Here is a 19645-nt window from a genome sequence, read left to right as displayed (position 1 = left end):
AAATAAATGTGTGCTATTTATTAAAAAACATCACTCAAAGTAGTACTGAGTTTATAAGAAATAAATGCTAACCTGTTACTTTAGAGACAGTGAAGGAGTTAGCAGACTGGTATTTTCTGAAGGAGAAATAATAGAAATAGTCAGTAAATAATGTATCTCAGTGATTTCTTTTAGCTAGAAGAATTTTTTTAGAGAATCTCGAAATAAACTCAAGACACTGTCCCCAGCCAATTTTTACTCACTGCTCCCCCTATCCACAGTTGTGAAACTATTTATTGCAATGACACATTTACTTCATACTCCCAGTGAATCTGTCTGAAAATCAAGAATGCATGTTAAACTCTTTCAGTAACTTAATTTGCTAAGAGAATAAGTGTGCTAGGAAAAAATTATCCAATCTATTTGACCCTCAAAAAGTAGCAACCCAAACCTGTGGTTGCTCAGAAGCATCCATCAGCCAGAAGAGATCATTCACTTCCCCCTAAAGGTTCATTCCTACAAACAGCTCAAACACTGAAAAGAGTTTCTTCTGGCAGTTTTGTTTTTTTTTTTTTTTTAATTCATTAAATTTTACTTTTGCATCCCATGTCTGTATTAAATTATCACCAGTATCACTAAAAGATCCAGAATAACATGTAACAGTCTGTTTTTCTCAGAATTATATGGCACCCAGATGTATTACTTTCCTGTTGTTATATAAACAGGTACGTCAGGTATATACCTTCTGTTGTTACATTACAACTGATGAACACTTCTATTTTACTTCTTTTTTAACTTATTGGATATGCCTCTGATTTTAATATTTTTCATCTGTTACAAAGAAGCGGATGGTGCATTTGGCAACCATAAAGTTACTTATTATTTAAAAAAGAAAAACAAACAAGGAAATTATTCCTTATTCACCTTTGGAGTAAATTACTCCTGTGTGCTCCACAGCACTGCAATTTGTATTCAGAAACTGTTTGCTTGCATTGGTTTATTTAGTTGTATGGTCCACTAATTTCATATTTGGATTCCAATTTCATTTATTGGATTCCAATTTACTGTCATGGAGTTAGGTCACACTTTTGTTGTCCTAGCATTGTCGAACACTGATCTGGGAATAGTTCACTTTATGCTACCGTTGATTAGCTTGCTGAGATATTGTTAAAAATGGTATTCTATACTACGAGAATGCAACAGTTGAAAACACATCTGTATTAACAATCCTGATTATAAATCAAAGGAGCTGAAGATTAGGAAGTTTGCAGTAAGTCGCACTGATATTCCCTTTTCTGTCTTTGTGTTTTGCAATATGCACTAGAGGTGAGATCCACTTCATTGCTTCTATTAATTGAGTAGATATGTAGTTTATGCAAACTCTCTCCATCTAGAGACGCTGGTGAGAGTCAGGTAGCTGGAAAGCATCCCCAGCCTTACTGATGGGCCTTTTGAAGGTTGAAACTTTGGTAAATTATCTTTATTTATCCCAAAGACTTTGATCCATACACTGACTTATGAAGCTGATGCCTGATCACAACACTTCATAAATTCACTCTAAAAGGTGATGTCCTAAATATTATAGGACATTAATGGAGAATTATGTCATCTGTGTGCACATATGGCAGCAGGAGTTTTCTGAAATATACTTGTAGATAGGAAGGTATAAATTTGGTCTTTTAACAGTCTTTTATGTATAAGGCATCTAAATTTTTTTTTTGCAACATCTGAACCACAAAACCAAAACCAAAATGGCCCTTAGTGTTCAGGAATTATATGATTATCCATGCCCATAGCAAACAAAACCAAGTGTTAATATCTCACTCTGAGTTCCAATTCTCATAAGATAGGTGCTAAACATACTCTGTAGACTGGACACTCATAGACTTTTGTCTCAGATGGCATAGAAACACAGAGATTTCAAGTGATGGGAAATGACTTCCTTCTAGTTTGAAGATTTCCTACAGTTTAACTACTCCTGTATTTGTAAGAAAGCTGGCTCCTAATATGTTACTATAAATATAATCAAAGTTTAATTCTTGCTTTTTGTCTCAAAGCATTTAAAAAAAAGAGATATTTGTCTGTATCTTCATTTTTAGGAGGGATAGCTTAAACTACAGTCAGATCATTGGATGACCCAAAGAAACAGATTGATATCAATGCCTTAAGTGGTACCCAGGTAGCCCAAATTATAGGCCACTGAATTTAGTCTACCTGGGCAGTGTTTCTCTCTATCCTGGATTAGGTATATCTGATAAAAAAATAAATTATGACACATGTCATAGCATGTGGCATTTGTACACAGCACAGAGTGAGAGCACTGCCTCTAACAATTACCTGTCTCTTTACCCTCGGGTTCACACCTGAGCCAAATACATTGTTCAGCAAAATTCTATTTTCTTTCAGTTCAATATTACTCATACATCAACTGTTACACACATACTACAATTACACATGTACTAACTATAGGCAGAAGTAAGGACAGCAACGTACAGCTCTGCAGAATACATTAAGATCTAGTGAAGTCTAATATGCAAGTACTCATAATATCTTAGATTCAAACATACTAATATTGATGTCCTATCATTGGATAATTACGTATGGAAACAACCAGGTGTTCTCCATTTTTACGTGTTTTTTTTATGGTTTTCTGGTTTTTCTTTAAGCGTATGAACAAGTATTTGGATCTGTTTTCACATACCAATTTTAGGGCAAGCACCTGAACAGTGTAGTACACCTCTAGATGCAGCTTCCACAGTATATGACATTATTCCATCACTGGCCAATGCAGAAATTGTGCAAAATATTGGCCCAAAATATCATAAGGAATATGGAATTGTGATGAAACTATAAAACATATAGGAAGAGGTGTATTTTCTAGTTGGTTTATTGTTCATATGCACGTTACAAGAGGGTCACTTCCAACACAAACTTGTAAGATTATGGCATTGTCAGTTGTCATAGATTACTGTGTCCATTGGCCAACCCTGGAAATATTAACAGCTTTGTCCAAAACATGTAAAACAATCTACATCAGTGCCAGCATATACTATTTTTTTTCAAATAAACGTATACAATTACAAATGAATTAATTGAACATACCAAATATTGAGATTATTTAATTACAAATACTAACTTACTGCTCAAGTGATTCTGTCAACTATTTCATCTTCTTTTGCATCATTATTGTGTCACTTTTCTGTCCACCATTACACACTGGCTAAGTTTCAGAATAGATATAATATCTGTATATCCACATATCTTTTTATAGCATTTTCATATTCTTTATGTTAAAAAGTATGAACAAAAATTTATTACTGTGATATATTTTGTACGAAATAAAAAGAAACAGGTGAAAAATTTTTCATACATTTTAATTTTAAGAAAACTTACCCAATTGACTGAATGCCATTTCTGTAAGACTTGATAAAGTAATTTTTCCTTCCTTGCCTAGTGACATCAACCCAACCACCTTCATTGTCTAGGATGCCATAATGTATGGCAGCTTTACAAATACTGGATTGCTGAAAACAGAGCAGGAAAAGCAGTTCTGTGTCAGACAAAGCCACTATTTTACATTATAATTCAGTATGAAAAAATCAGGTTTTAATTATAGTATGTCATTAAAAACTTTGTAGATAGTCTATTAAGATTTATGTGGTCTACATAGGTTTCACTTCAAATGAAGAAAACACCACTTTGCCTTACTCAGAGATAAACTATACTCATTTACAGTATACTTGTTCACAGTAGCTGTTATTTCCTATACTGTTTTTCAGTTCTACAGAGTAAATTATATATTTTCAGCTAGCAGTAAGTTTACACGAGTAGGCCTGTTTTGCTGAAACAATCTATATGAGTATACTCACAAAATGCTGTATTTCTACTCAAGTCACACCTTCACATGTGTACACACAAATATATAGACACAAAAATTCTACTTCTGTGCATGTATAAGAAGTATGAAGTACATTTGGACAGTACATGCAGAATAGCAGATGCAAACTTAGATCACCTGATGCTATCTTAAACATTTGGTGTAGGCTTTTATTTTTGGTAAATATTAGTTTCTTCAAAATCCATTCTTAACACGATTTTAACCAGTATTCCAACAGAGAAGACATTTCATTCAACATTCTACTGGTACAAAATCTAATTTAAAAATATTTACCATTTCATAATGTACACTTCCAATAACTTTGGCTTTGCTATCCAAACAGCCAGCAGGACATTCATACCTAAGAAAATAACATGCAACTTGGTCTTAAATCCTGGGATTACGAAAAGGGAAAATATTCCAGCTCACATACAAATATAGCCTTTTAGAATAATCTTAGAATGACAACTGTAAAATTTACCATACCTATTGCAAGTTGTTCCTTTGCACTGATCTCTTAGCCTTACTTCACATGAAACAATCTGAGCTAAAACAAGCAAAAAGCAATTTCACTGCAATGAATTTGATATGACATAATTCAAATTTGTTGACCATTTGCAAATCAGGTAAATTCCTTACACATTTGCTGTGTGCTTATTACTTCGTTTTTCTCACTGTCATCAGTGCCCGTGGAGCCTGAAGGTGAATGAGTTCTTGGCCGGCTTTGTGTCGTTGCATCCTGGGCTTTGGATCGCTGCCGTTCAATCTCATTGGTTTCCTCTTCTGGTTCATGGGGAGAATAAGGTCTTTCTGAATCCTCTGTTTAAGAAAACAAGCAAAAAAATAATATCTTAAAAAAAACCCCCAGTGTTTGTGAAATCTAAATCCCTTACCGTGTTTCGGTAAGGTTTTTGTTCTTGTAAAATGGTGGATGAATACAAGCATGAAAGCAAGGAAAACTTCCCACTGCTTCATAGGATGAAGACCTCAAGGGTAATAGCACATCTCAAGTATGTTTCTGATGCTGACAAAAGGCAGATTTTTTCTAGCACAGGCAGCATCACTGAGGTGCGAAAATGCTCTTAACAGTCCAGTTTTAGAATCTTCTATATGCCATCAGAAAATCAATAGAATAAAGTTAATATTTCTATTACACACTGGAAGATAACTTGTAATTAAAGAAGCTGAGTTCATAAAAACATATACCTGAAAAAAACATACCTGAAAATGAGGCCCTTCTATTCATACATAATGAAAATAATTTTGAAATACTCATCACTGAATCTATGTTTCTTACTTAAGCAAGAACCATAAGGAAGACATCCAGGCACACTCACGCAACTTTTATGGTCCATATGAACTTTCAAAAGTTATTAACAAAAATTGCTGAATTACGTGCACACAGAGTAAAACAAAAAGAAATAGCAGCTTCATAATATGCTGTGTTTCAACGCCATAAAATACAAATAGCATTACAAAAATTTTAAGAAGTTAATAATCATCCCAGCTGACATGTTGTTTAATTACTAATGTCTTCTAGTCTTGTTCTTGATTTTTCTCATAGTAATGCACATGGCTCTGTCACTGAGAGAGCATGTTTCCCTATAAACAAGTGACTGCATAGACTTCCACTGTAATTACAGAACGGCATACAAATAGCACATAGCGACAGTCTACATCTTTGTGTGCTAAAAGCCCTCAATCAGCACTTAAATCAGCAGGACTTCAGTACACTCCACTCCCTCTGGTGAGGCTTGGCCTCACATATTATAAGTAAATGATCTCATTCATCACAGTAAAGTAGGCCCCTACCAGGACTCTGGGCACATGCATAATATATTTTATTCCACTATGTAAAAGCATAATGAGGAAAGAAAGCAAAAGAAAGGTTACATTTCTCTGCCCGTTTATAGTTGTACTGTTGAAATAGCACATACCTCTGTAACAAAGATTTTCTCTGCAACCTCCTCCAAAACTAGGGGGACATGCGGAACAAGGGCGGCCAGGTTTATAAGGAGCATGACCCCACCAGTTACCCCTTCACACCAAAAAAAAAAAAAAAAAAAAAAGCAAAACATGCCTTAATAAAAGAATATATTAACATTAACCAGCAGTTACTATGTGGACAAATAAATTATGAAAACCAGCAAACACTTAGACCATAACATTATTTTGATACATCAAATGCACAGGAAGTAACTGAAAAGTCCATGATGAAAAAAACTGCAACTGCTGTAAGACCTTTTTAGATTGGCATAGCACCACAAAATTAAATTCCTCAATTACAAAAGAATAGGCTCTGCTCTCCTAAATGGAATACCCTATAGAATTTGATCTTAACCATGGACTTCACACTACACATTCCTAAAAGTTACAATGGGGAGACACATTTATTTTTCAGACAAATATCACACTACAACAAAGATCTTTGATGTTGTATGCTAAAACGCAGGCCAGAAAACTGAAGCTCTAGAAAATCACAAATGTATTTATTTGTGCAGCCAAAGGACGCCTTGGGAACAATGCTCTACTTTGCAACAGCACAAAAAAATAAAAACCCCAGCCTGATTTCCTTTCAGATTTTTTCCTGGATTATTATAAAGTATTTTGCTCCCTCAAGATATTTTTGGGTGTCAGCCTACTTACTTAGGAGAATAATTGCATACAAGATAGACTGCTTTTGGCCAAATCTGTCCCCAGATGTTCATATTATGACACAAATTAATAGCACAACCAATTCTGCTACTTGTAGCCCAAACAACCTGCGGAAAAGGAAAGATAAAGACACATGAAAACCAAAGCTGATTAACATAAAATCAAAACTGTCTCCAAACTTCAATGTATAAAACTCAAATGATAAAAGTGAGGTTATAGTCCTCTCTGTTATAAATCAGCTGAAGTGACCTACTTACAACTGTCAAAAATCCATTCAGTTATATCCTCATTAGAAAGAAAAGCTTTATCTTGATACAAAAGATATGGCTCTCATTTTATATAAACAGTCTAAGCATGTATTTGAAAGTGTAGCAAAATATTTACAAAACATGATCTGAAGAACTAATTCTTGGAATTTCAATGAATAGATAACCATGAGTTAGAAGAAGTTAGGTTCCTGTGCCCCGCAGTTCTCAGCGCAACGTAAGGACCCAGAGGGGTTTAGATTGGTTAGACTGAGAGAACAGATACTTGTCTGCTGTGAAAGGAGGTAACATAAACAATAAAACTATTCACCAAAAAAACTCATACACTGAAGACTCAATTCATGGATTTTAAATCAATATGCTTTCATGTCATTGCAATCTAAGGTGGCTTGTGCTCCCTTATTCATCTGTTGAAACAATTTTCATTGTAGATCTCGAAAGAATCTGAACAACAAAGGCTGGAACATTCAAATTAGACAAACATGACAGGTGCTAAATTTGTATTAATTCAAGACTGTGTACTTCCAGCAGGATTTTGGAGGTGAAAGAGAGAGGTACTGTGAAGAATTAGTACCACAAAGAACTATATATATATGTATTGTAGATCTCTCATGCAATGCATAAATGTAATTATAGGTATTTTTACAGAAATAGTAAATAAGAATACAGGGGTAATTCTGTCTTAAAATTAGAAACAATTGCAAATTGTGCTAGTAAAGAAATAGAAAATAAAGGTTTAAAAATTATTCATTTTGAAGTTTTCTAATATTGTATTGAATATTATACATGAATTTTGGTATAATCTGAGGATCATATATTTCTCACTCACTGAAAACATGATTGGTTCACCTCCAGCAAAATTCTGGCAAGATACACAGATTTCAGAAGTAGCAAATAAATCAGTTCTTAAGCAATTTCAAAGTCTTGCTGAAGTTAAAGCAACATTATAAAAATGTTTTTTGATCTGAGGAATTCACCTAAGAAAAACTTCTTTTTAAAATGTGCTGTTTCTTCAGCATATTACAGAAAGGACTATCAGCATACGAGCACAGAGACTAGATTATGCAAAGTGCACAGAGCAATTAACACTCAGTACTGGGGATTGTAAGTTTTTTCCTTAATCCTGTTAAGGAAGTGATACTTACGAGGATGAAATCGAAAGATTTGCATGACAACCCTACTCTATGTCACTGATACCCAATGCTTGTAACTACGGAGTCTAATAACAACAAGGCCCTTTCCTGCTTTAGTTCTATGATATATACTGCAAGATCAAGATGTTCTACGTGTCACACAGTAACATAACTGGAGGTCTGGACTGCTCTTTTCCATAGCTGACAAAAACCAAACCCACCTACATACCTGTGTGTAATGTGTACAAACAGGACCAGAGCATTTGTAAGGACAATATGGGTTGCATTCATGAGGATGGGGATACGTGAAATCTCTCACTTCATCATACCATGCTTGGACATGAAATGTTGGAGGTCTGTACCTATGAAAGCCAGTAGTAGTCTATTAGATCATTCAAAAGTCATAGCTTCTATCATTCTACCTTTAAGTAAACACTGTTAGATTTTTTAAAAGCCATATATAGTATAAAACAGTATCTTAAACTACCTTCCCCAGTGTGCCCCCAAATTCTGCCCAATTGATGGAAGAAGGCTTGCCGGCCCGTGCTCCCACAGACAGGTTTCAGCCCAGGACTCTGCAGATCTCTCCAGTTCGGTGTCCCACGTCTGAAATTTGAAAGAAAAGAAAGGGACGTCTTCTTAGAACTACTTGCTGAGTATCTCTTTTTTTAAAAAAAAAAGAAAAGAGGATTGTCCATTTTTAAAGTGTCTGTTACTGGGGCAGACGACTGAAGAAAAAATTGAGACTTGACAATTGTATGCCCCATTTGTGTTACATAAGAAAAAAGATATGTTTTCATCAAGAGAAAAAAAACGTTTAAATCCCTGCACAGCATTCTCTTTAAAAGCATGTGCAGCCATGCTGCAGTGAATAAAAGACAAATATGAAACCGAAAGGCTTAGTTCAACTTTCCAAGCTAAATTAAATGCATTTTCTGTCCTGTGAGATTTCTTTTCAGTAATAGGCACTTTTCTTAGCCAAAACGGTATTATCCAACACACTTCCCGCATAAGGCTTTACGTCCTCTAAACCAATAGTTTATTTGAAATGAAAGTGCTTTTCTCTCCTTTTTCTATAATCAGCTTTTGTTGAAATAATACACAGTGCAAACACAAAATATGAAAACTAGAGTAAGGTTGTCATTCATTGGGTTTATGGACAGGTTGACAAAAAAGGAGGCATTCATGCTAGTAAGAGGCATGCTTAGGACAAGTTAAAGAAAAAGATTATGAATTATTGTTTATCGCAATTGTTTATCCTTATTTTTTATTCTTTAAGGGGCATGGAAGAATAGGCATGTAGCTGAAATGCAAATGCAAGTTTCTTTCTTTCAAAAGCATACTAAAACCTACTCTTCTGGAAACAAATTCTACCATATTGTGTATGCATAGCTTTTAGCGTGTTAAGCTGGGTTTTGCTCAAAGTGGTCCCTCTTGTGCAAAGTATCCATACTGCTGCTTGGCTTTTTAAATCTCCTGATAGTTGCAGTAGTTTCCAGATATCTGACTCTCTGATACCAATGCTCAGGTTAGGAAACTGAAATATTTCGAGGAAGAAAACACATTTCTTCATAGAAGCTCAATTATTTCATCATAAGTTTTTAGAGTGAAACTATGTTATCTAAATAACAGTAACTCAGTATTTCCAAACTCAAATTCCCATGCAGACACTGGAGATCATGTCTACAAATTTCTGGCACAGATTAAAGGTAAAAAACTCCTTAACACAGCCAAAGAATACAGAAACATAACAGGCAAATTCCCAAATTCCATGTGTTAGAATTTATTTTTCTATTGATTTTGACACACAGTTTTCACCTTATTAATCAGATTACTCATTAAAAACAAATATGTCCTTGGTTATGCAAGACCATGATTATGTAAAGACTTTAATATCACCCAGTTTAATCCTACATTATCTGTTCTTGTTTCTCTTCTTCAGAAGCCTCTAATGCATTGAACTCTGTCGTGGGTTAGGCCGCTCCGGCAACCAAACCCTACACAGTCGCTCACGTCCCCACCCCCAGGGATGAGGGAGTGAATCAAAGAATAAAAGGAAAAGAGACCCGAGGGTTCATAGATTCATAGATTCATAGATTTCTAGGTTGGAAAAGACCTTAGAGATCATCGAGTCCAACCATCCTTAATCCCCATTAAACCATATCCTCAAGTAGCTCATCCACCCTATTCTTAAACACATCCAGGGATGGGGACTCAACCACTTCCCTGGGCAGCTTATTCCAGTGGCTGACAACCCTTTCAGAGAAGAAATACTTCCTAACATCCAACCTGAATCTCCCTTGACTAAGCTGTATCATGGGCCCCTTGTCCCAGCCATGCTCCCCCCTTATCCTGTTGTGCTCCTGCACACTGGCAAGAACACGGCAGCTGAAAAGTCCTTGAGACCTCAGTGCCAACTACAAACATCAGTGTGCTATCAACATTCTTCTCAGAGCGAGCCTCTGAGTAAAACCAAAAGACGAAGCTCTTCTAGCTGCTAAAAAGAACAGCTAACTCTGTCCCAGCTGAAACCAGGACAAACTCCATTTTGTCTCTTATTACTAACGCTATGCAAAATTTACAGGGTACATTCTGACTCCCAAAATGCAACATTTATTTTGAAGAGAATTACTCTAAGAGTATAATAACGACAGAATAAAGTTTTTAACCCACATATGGATACAAAATCCATTGACTTAGGAAACAGTAGGAATTTCCTATTAATCTTACTGGGCCTATATTTTAATGTCATAAACCATAACATTCTTTAATGTTCATAAGAAAATATTCTAATCTTAAATAAGAAACTTTTATATGACAGTTTGCATAAACCTTTTCCACTTCTCTTTCCTTGTCCCACTGTCATAAATAGTTCTTCTTCCTATTGTACCCATTGTAAAAAACATAAAGATTAAACCATTTCTTACACACGCACATATTTTTTTATTATAAATTGTAGTATAACTGCTTCATCACTGTACAATGGAACCACAAGACTGTAACATTTTAAAACAAATGCCACAATATATTCTTTTGTAAAGTATCCCTCCACATTTTCAACTCTGAAAAGAGCAGTCACCGTTAAAGGAATCGTACTGTTGTTGTGTGATTTTTTTTTTCTCCACGCAAGTTTCAAAATATTTTATGCACCTATTTTAAATGAAACAATGATTTTTTTGAAGATCAGAGCTAGGAAGTCAGTAGTAGCTGCTTGAATCAATTTCTCAAGCTTGTGAAATAGTTACCTTTAACAACATTTTCTTTCAAAGACTGATGATAGCTCTGCATGTCAGAGCCATCCAGAACTCTGCAAGAATAGCCTTTTGATGAAAAACCTAAAATTCATCCTTATAATCCTCCTGACGTATGAACACCCACAGTCCAAGGTGTTATTGAGATTGGATACTGTCTTTGAAACAGTTCCTTCTTTTCTACCTGTTTCTTTGCCTTCATCTAAGTATAAAATATTGTCTTCACTCCTCCCTGCTTGCCTAGGCAGAGACAGGCACACTTCTAGGCCATCACCTCAGCTGCAGCGAAGAAACAATTTTCATGGCTGAGCAGGTGGGATGCAGCAAAGCTCCCTGCAAGAAGCATAGTTATCAGTAATGAGGAGCTTGGAGTGCTGGAATATTTTCGCTCATTGCAGAGTCATTCCTGACTTCAGAAAAGGTTGGTATATGAGCTAGAGAACCAACTCCACTCTCCCCAAGAATGAGTTTGTGCTTGTGAGATTATCCCAGAGAGGAATCTGCACAATTAATTAAGGGCGAGAGGTCATAGTTTAAGGCTCATCATAAGGTAATCACCCGATATCTTTTTATGTTAAGAGTTTAAATGTGTCCCATTGGTGCATTCTAGTGTTCTTATTTACTACTGTTTATGGTGAAGTAAGCCTCATCACAGTGCACCTTCTGTGAAGCAGTTTCATTTATGATTCTGCTTCGGAGTCCTATAAGACAGTGATAACATCAGCCTTCCTTGGTCACTACCCCTCCATGTCAATCGTAATGATAGGTCTAATGACAGAAAGTCCACAGAGTCATCAATTCATGACATATGTGAGAAAGATGGAAGGGAATGAAGTAATAGGGAAGTTAGAACTGAGATAATCACAGGTTTTGGCAGTTTTCATTGAAAACAAATAAATAGAGGATTAAAACTAGTGAAGGGTTTAGAGAACTTGTCCTGTGAGGAGTGGCTGAGGGAGCTGGGACTGTTTAGTCTGGAGAAGAGGAGGCTCAGGGGAGACCTTATCACTCTCTACAATTTCCTGAAAGGAAGTTGTAGGGAGATGGGTGTAGGTCTCTTCTCCCACATTAGGAATGACAGGACGAGAGGGAATGGCCTCAAGTTGCGCCAGGGGAAATTTAGGTTAGATATCAGGAAAAATTTCTTTACAGAGAGGGTTGTGAAGTATGGGAACAGGCTGCCCAGGGAGGTGGTAGAGTCCCCATCCCTGAAGGTTTTTAAAAACCATGTGGATTTGGTGTTGAGCAATATGGTTTAGGGACTCTGACAGTGCAGGGTGAATGGTTGGACTCGATGATCTTGAAGGCCTCTTCCAACCAGACGATTCTATGATTCTAGGATTCTATGATTAAAACCTCATTTTGTTTCAATTGAAATTTTCAATTTTCCTTTCTCTCATCAAAAATTAAAAAGGATTCTAACTATCATTAACAGGCTAGACAACTGCCTTTTATTAGAGAGTCAAAGAAAAAAGAAATCTTTACAATATTCTAAGAAAGCCATTATTTAGCCTAATGAGATACATTATTTTAATTAGCATGGTATATTTTTATATAAAAATATCTTTGTGTCATTTATTCAGTTAGCAACTGTCCTCTAAAAACAGCTTTGGCAATCTTATCTTTGTAACACCAGAGAAAGAATATGATTTTTATAACTTGAGTAATTCATATTTCAGTACCTTTGTAAAATCTGTGTGATACTATCTCATGGCAACTTTCTCATGAATCAGAATTTAAATACAAGCATAAAAACACAGGTATCTTTTTATCTATGCTATAAAATTTCACAGCATACATTTCATACACTCATTAATTTTGATTTAAGTTTAATCACTAAAATTTTGATGAAAAGTGTTGAATAAAAAGTTTTTGTGATAAAAATAATCAGAAATCTGACAGTAGATAGTTGCTGCTGCATAAGGATTGAATTCACCCCATTTCACTACCTAAAGCAAATGCACAGTAGGCCGATCAATCAACAGATAACCCCAACTTCAAAATGTTATGAAATAATTTGGAATGAATCAGATGTCAAAAACCCTGCATATATATTTTAGGTTTGCAGCAAATGATGCCATGCATTGTACTCTTCTCCCTGAGGCAGGTAACATGCAATAAAGTCACTCCAGAACAGTCAAATGGTCAGGAAATTCTCTGTATGTGCCATAGAAGAAAAGACTCATTCATTTCTTTCTCAATCTTTAACACCTAAATCCCTTATTTTTAAAGAGAGGTATAAAAACTACCTGGCATGGACATCATGCACATATAGCTAGCATAGTTTATTGTCAGAAAACACTGCCTATTATCTTGTCAGCCAATGTTGAGTTTGATCTAGGGTTTTTTTGGATGAGAAGGAGGTCACTAAGAAAATACAACTTAACATTGCTTCTTCTTCATGAAGACTATGAGTTCAAATGTGCTCAAATATACAATGACTATTGTTAATGGAGTCAGTTATTTCAAAGCTGTTTCAGCTGCTTCAGTGCCAAATTGCAGTACACGGTATGGACTACCAAGATATATAGTCCACCAAGTAGATTACCAAGATATAGCTTAATTTCTTCATTTTATTTATTTAAGTATTGTTTTGGGGTGTGATGGAGTAAATTTCAAAACCATTGCATAGTCAGATGTAAAAAACCTGTCAAGTATAAATCGCACATAGCAAACAATCTCTTTAATTGCAGTATTCATCGTCCATCTGTCCCTTTTCTCATCAAAACCAGCACTTCCTGAAGTGTCTGTAACAGAAGCTAAAATTAAAATAAAACCTCTTCTACATTACACAAAATTTATGAAATATTCTGGAAGAAATGACTCAATGTCCCGGTTCCAAAGAATTTCCTAGAGATTCAAGTCACTTTCTTGATTGCCAGAGATTTTCAAAGGAAAAAAGGGAATAAAACACCAATAACCTCCTAAAGCCAGTGAAAAAAAAAACCACGTGTAAGGGATTGGAAGTCACAGTTGCTTGGGTGTCCAATCTCTACCAATATGGAAACAATACAACACAACTCTCAATCAATATAGAAATGAAAAAGTTTTTCTCAATCTCCAGGATCACTCTAATGATTTTTAACAAAAAAGCGGAAACTGACACCCTAATCTCTGATGAAACTTATATCTGACTACTCCAGTGATGCAAAAATTTTACACAGATGGTAATAACATCACGAACGGATAGGGAATTTCTGAAAACAAAAGAAAACTTGTAAAAAAAAATCTGACAGACTGCAGTCTCATATCACTGCTAATGCAGAATAAATTAGCTTAAAGGTATTTTTAAAGGTCATTTCTTCAGTTACATGTAGTTGGAACTTAAACAATTCAAAAGATTTTCTAGTGTTTTACCAACATGCCTAATCATTGCTTCAGAGTAAATGAAGAACAGGTAGAAGCTGCTTTACACCAGTGATGCCACCTTGATTTTTGTCCTTCCCTTCCAGTAGTTAAAATAGCAGATCCAAATTTCCTTCTTAAATTAATTATTCTGATTGAAATTATAGGAAGAAAAACTATGCATATTAATTCTGCGGATTAAAAGACTGTTAATTTCAAAGTATTTTCATACCAGTCCAATCAGATTAGCTGTAAATAGAATGCATTTTATCATATTTGTTCTGTGTTTGCTCATATAGCAGGCTAAACGAAACAAACAGGTAAAATAATCTGTATGAGTATATAAAACCTATCTCCTCACTGGAATAGTTTTATTCTTGTGCTCTTAATAGCAATCTCTTGTTTCACTTACATGATGGCAAGCTTTTGGCTTCAATCAATGAAAGCATCTCCATATTCAAAGAAAGATAGACACATATGTTTTCAAGTTTCATTTCACAAAATTCAAAAGGCTTTTCTTCTAGTGTTCCCTTCCTCCTTAAAGCAGTGAAGAGAAAAGATAAAGGCAAGAAAGCAAATGTGCAAGGAAAAATTTCCAAAAACACATAAAAATGGAGCAAGTTACACGATGAGGAACTTCAAACAAATATAGAACTAATCAGTGAATCTTTAAAATTATATGGTGCTTGACATTTTTTGAAAAGCTAGAATAAAAATGGAAGAATATGAAGAGTCACAGCAACATAGGCATTTTACATGCTACCAGAAGTAGGTATTTCTCATGCTTTAACCACAATGTCATTAGTGATATTAAATTCTGACTACTGAAACATATTCTGAGCTGACATAGGTCTGATGCTTTAAAATTGATTCAAAAAGTTCTTCCACAACATTCAGCAGCAGCAGCTGGTATTTTACAGATTTAAACTAAGGAGGACTTCTAAAACAACTTGACTCTCTGAAACAATTGGTACAGAAAAAGTTTAAAAGAAATCTCTGCATAGCTATAAGCAAGGATCCTTTTGCTTGATGAAGGATGAATAAACCCTACAAATGCAATTACTTAAAAAAGCATGAAGTTGTTTCTTTTCATAAAAAGAGTGACCATGGTCTTTTGAAATGTAGATGTGTGTGGCACCTGATTCCTCATCCACTAGTTCCCTTATTCAGGGACCAGGTTTCAACAAATTTGCATTATCAGGTTTCTTTGGTAAATAGAGGGTACTGAGTCTGGAGTCCCCAACACAAGAAAGCCATGGAGCTGCTGGAGTGAGTCTAGAGGAGGGCCACAAAGATGATCCAAGGGCTGGAGCACCTCTCCTATGAAGACAGGCTGAGAGAGTTGGGGCTGTTCCGCCTGGAGAAGAGAAAGCTCCAGGGTGATCTTATAGCAGCCTTTCAGTACTTAAAGGGGGCCTACAGGAAAGCTGGAGAGGGACTTTTTACAAGGGCATGTAGTGATAGGACAAGGGGCAATGGCTTTAAACTGAAAGAGCAGATTTAGATTAGATATAAGGAAGAAATTCTGCACTGTGAGGGTGGTGAGGCACTGGAACAGGTTGCCCAGAGAAGTTGTGGATGCCCCATCCCCGGAAGTGTTCAAGGCCAGATGGGATGAGGTGTTGAGCAACCTGGTATAGTGGAGGGTGTCCCTGCCCATGGCAGGGAAATTGGAACTAGATGATCTTTGAGGTCTCTTCCAACCCTAACCATTCTATGATTCTATGATGAGAGTACAAGAAGACAGAAGTGCAATTAGGCAGCTGATTCCCAGGTCTGAGAAGCCTTTTGACCAGCAATTCTTTGGTACTACGTGCAAGGTAATTCAACCTGTTTATCATGAAAAAGTATTGCTTATACGTGTTAGACCACGTGTGGTCTACCTTTTGGATAAGGGATCATCATCGGGGTTGGCTTTCTCCATTGAGACAGAGAGACAGGCAGACACTGAACATATGACCAACTGCTCAGCAACACAAACCTACTTGAAGCTATTCCTTTTGTTTCACAGAACTGTGTTAGAGTAACAACAAATGTAAAAGGAGTTGCTAGCATGTCTTAAATTGAAAATATCCTTCTACTTTCCAAACACTTTTTGCATTTTTTACTTTCAAGACATTACTCAGTGATGCTAATTACAATTACCAAATAAACTCATATAAAATATGAGTATATATATATATTCAAATAATGGTCTCATAAACTACATTTTCCCAGAGTAAAATTTTCAAGACAGTCTTTGGTTCAGTGCTTTCTAACCTTCTGAATACATAAATAATTGTGCACTAAAACTACAGGAAATAATGAGTGATCACCCATTGAAATGTGACATTTCAGTTTGTGAAAACCTGATCCCATTATCTTACCTCTTTACTTTATTATACTTAGGCATTGAATCCTTCCTAATTCCAGCTTTCACAGACAACTGTTTATATCCAACAAATTAAATTCTTCACAATTGCAGTCCTGCAGACTTTGACTTTGTCTTATAAATCATGTACATGGCTTGTACAAGTCATATACCAGTTTTACAAATTTATGGAGCTGGCCTTAACTATTTCTTATATTCCAGTCTGCATCTGATGTTTCATCTCTTTGAAATTTTTCTTAGATTTTTGTTCACATCTGCTTTAAGGATGGACTTTATAATTTAAAAGTAAGTCAGCATTTGCTCTGTGAGCATGCAGGTATACATTTCTTCTCACACAACTGATTTAGACATCTGGTACATTAAATGGTGCTAACAGCCAAAGGCTTTTGGGTACCATTATGCTGACAGCGGGAGCGCTGAATACACGCATGTTCCTGAAGACTGCATCAACAAGTGACTTCATACATCTAGGTTCTTATGAAGACAAAGGATGATGTCCTTTGCTCCCTTGTTATTGTCTACTCGTCTAGTTCCAAGTGGTGGACAGATTCATTAACCTAGACCTTCCTCTATATAAACAAATCACGGTTTTATTATTCTAACAATTAATTTATTTATTTTTTGGTGGCATTCAGGAGAGCATGTCTGTGCTTTGTTGAATAAAATGAAAGACAAATATTTGGCAGAGATTGCTGAGTAGCAGGGTGGTGATGCTGACCGTAATTTTAGAGATGCTTATTGTGCTTCGGTTTTTGATATAAGAATTTCCAAATTCAGAAGGAGATGATCAAAAAAACAACAAAGCAGGCATAGATAATACTGAGTCTACTGATATTCAAGATCAAGATCCAGCAAGGCAGACTTCCTCAAGCAAGTGCTTATTCCTTAATCAAGATACTATCTCTTAGTTTTTAACCTTGCCAAATGTACACTTCCTAAAATCCCTAGCTCATGCAGACATGACTAAGTTCTGAATACCCTTCATTATTACAAACAATCTATTCTTCTAATGAAACATACACATTTAGAACAGATCCAGATGCTGGAAGTCAGCTTCTTAGCCATCCAAGATGACACATCTTTCTCTGTGGCCATCCAGGAGGACCTATCTTTCTCTGTAGAAAGTTACCAGCATAACCACTTCTCTCTTACTTTTGTATCCTCCTGTGTGACAGAAATGGTCTACATTAACTTTTTAAGTATCATTGTTGCGAAGCATGTTCCTCCCATGGTATAATTCAGCCCCCCCTGGGATGTTGCATGCAATACGGGTCTTCTGAACGCTTCTGGTTTACAACATATCACATTAAAATAAACCACAACTAACACCACCTTAACTTTACTGACTGGGCTACAAAATGTGGCATTTAACCTCTGTCAACATGGGGTTCAAGTAGCGTGTAGACTGAAACCAATGTTCTGCTTACGGAGGAGCTGATGTTTCAGTGAGGATACCGCAGCTTAAATCACAATTCATCAACAGCCAAACTAATCACATGGGGTGGGATGAACCTCCCCTGAATTTAAACAGCCTCAAAGCAGACATCTACATCTGAGCTAATTATATAAATTACCTTTGCAGTTACATAGACAAATAAGCATCTACAGAGGGAGATAATTTTAGCTACCCACCTTTAATTGAGACAAACTGTGTGTTGGAAATTCTCATTTTTCTTTACTAATTATAAAGGAGACTGGCTCAAATGCAGACATCTATACCACAGACATCAAAAGCTTCGTGAGATGAATCCCACCATTTGTGTTGTGTGCATGTTAAATCAAAAGAGTACATTGTCACCCAAGGCAGACCAGCAAAAGTGAGTCCACCAATTATACCAATGGGTATTGCAACAGAACTGGCAAGCCCAGTAGCTCACAAAATGTTTTCCAGTAAAAGACAAAAAATACAGTGATAACATTATAACTGGAGAGATTTTCATATACGTAGAAAGGCAAAAAAAAATCATATGGGATGGGACTATATGGAAATTAAAAATGAGCTAAAATTTAAGCTTGGTAAAGATGGAAAAGTAAGTACAGTGGGCACCACTGAAAGTAAACATTTACCATGGCATAGTATAAATACCTCATTGCTGTATACATTCTAAATATAGGAAAAGAGTGGTAAAGTAAATACCACAGTACAGTATGGGTATTTATTTACTTTTTAATAGAATCCACTGTATTCTTTAAGACTAATGACACTGAGAAGGAAAAAAAGGAAAGATGAAGCATAGAATGAGAAATGCCATGAACAAATAAGACAGAAATGCAGTTAAGAACTAGAAATCCACTGCATGGTACCACTATAGAATGACAGAAAGGTGCAGCTGAAAATGATATGAAGAGACTGATCTTGACTGTGCTCTATCTAGCCTCTTCCACTGAGCCAGAATCAAATATATGTGTACTACCCACATTTTTTAAATGAAAACTAGTAACAGTAGTTTCAGAATAATATTTACTGTAATTCTCTTCTGGAGTTTTACGACTATAAGGGTAGAGAGGATTTCCTTGGTGTGCAACCTAAACCTTCTGCCCTGCAATGCTGGCTGATGTTTTATTCCCAAGAAAATAGAAATCACTCTCTTTCCTGTAATGACTTTTATTTATTTCCCAGATTAAACAAATTCACTGCTTCATTCCTTCAATCTTGAATTGATTGATGAGAAGCAGAACAGGAGCTGGTAATGTGTGCTTGCAGCCCAGAAAGCCAACCGTATCCTGGGCTGCATTCAAACAAGTGTGGCCAGCAGGTCGAGATTCTG

At 35.9% G+C, this 19645-nt stretch overlaps 1 protein-coding gene across 2 annotated transcripts in view; it reads right to left on the bottom strand.

Annotated features, from left to right (window-relative positions):
- The window catches only part of CRISPLD1 (cysteine rich secretory protein LCCL domain containing 1), a 42802-nt gene that overhangs the window by 11421 nt on the left and 11736 nt on the right, over window positions 1–19645 (bottom strand). The window contains exons 2-10 of one of the 2 annotated variants that reach the window (XM_086609407.1): window positions 8398–8516; window positions 8140–8272; window positions 6503–6618; window positions 5794–5894; window positions 4496–4675; window positions 4343–4403; window positions 4151–4217; window positions 3373–3503; window positions 73–116 (exon numbers count right to left, since the gene is read on the bottom strand). In XM_086609407.1, the coding sequence (XP_086465533.1) occupies window positions 73–116; window positions 3373–3503; window positions 4151–4217; window positions 4343–4403; window positions 4496–4675; window positions 5794–5894; window positions 6503–6618; window positions 8140–8272; window positions 8398–8516 (952 nt within the window). Of the gene's footprint in view, window positions 1–72; window positions 117–3372; window positions 3504–4150; window positions 4218–4342; window positions 4404–4495; window positions 4676–5793; window positions 5895–6502; window positions 6619–8139; window positions 8273–8397; window positions 8517–19645 lie in introns of those variants that run through there. The other variant, XM_086609408.1, reaches the window with a different exon arrangement.

The sequence above is a fragment of the Tauraco erythrolophus genome, chromosome 3 (assembly GCF_009769465.1).
Source record: "Tauraco erythrolophus isolate bTauEry1 chromosome 3, bTauEry1.pri, whole genome shotgun sequence".
Lineage (NCBI taxonomy): Eukaryota > Metazoa > Chordata > Aves > Musophagiformes > Musophagidae > Tauraco > Tauraco erythrolophus.
This window is presented reverse-complemented; position numbering and strand designations above follow the sequence as displayed.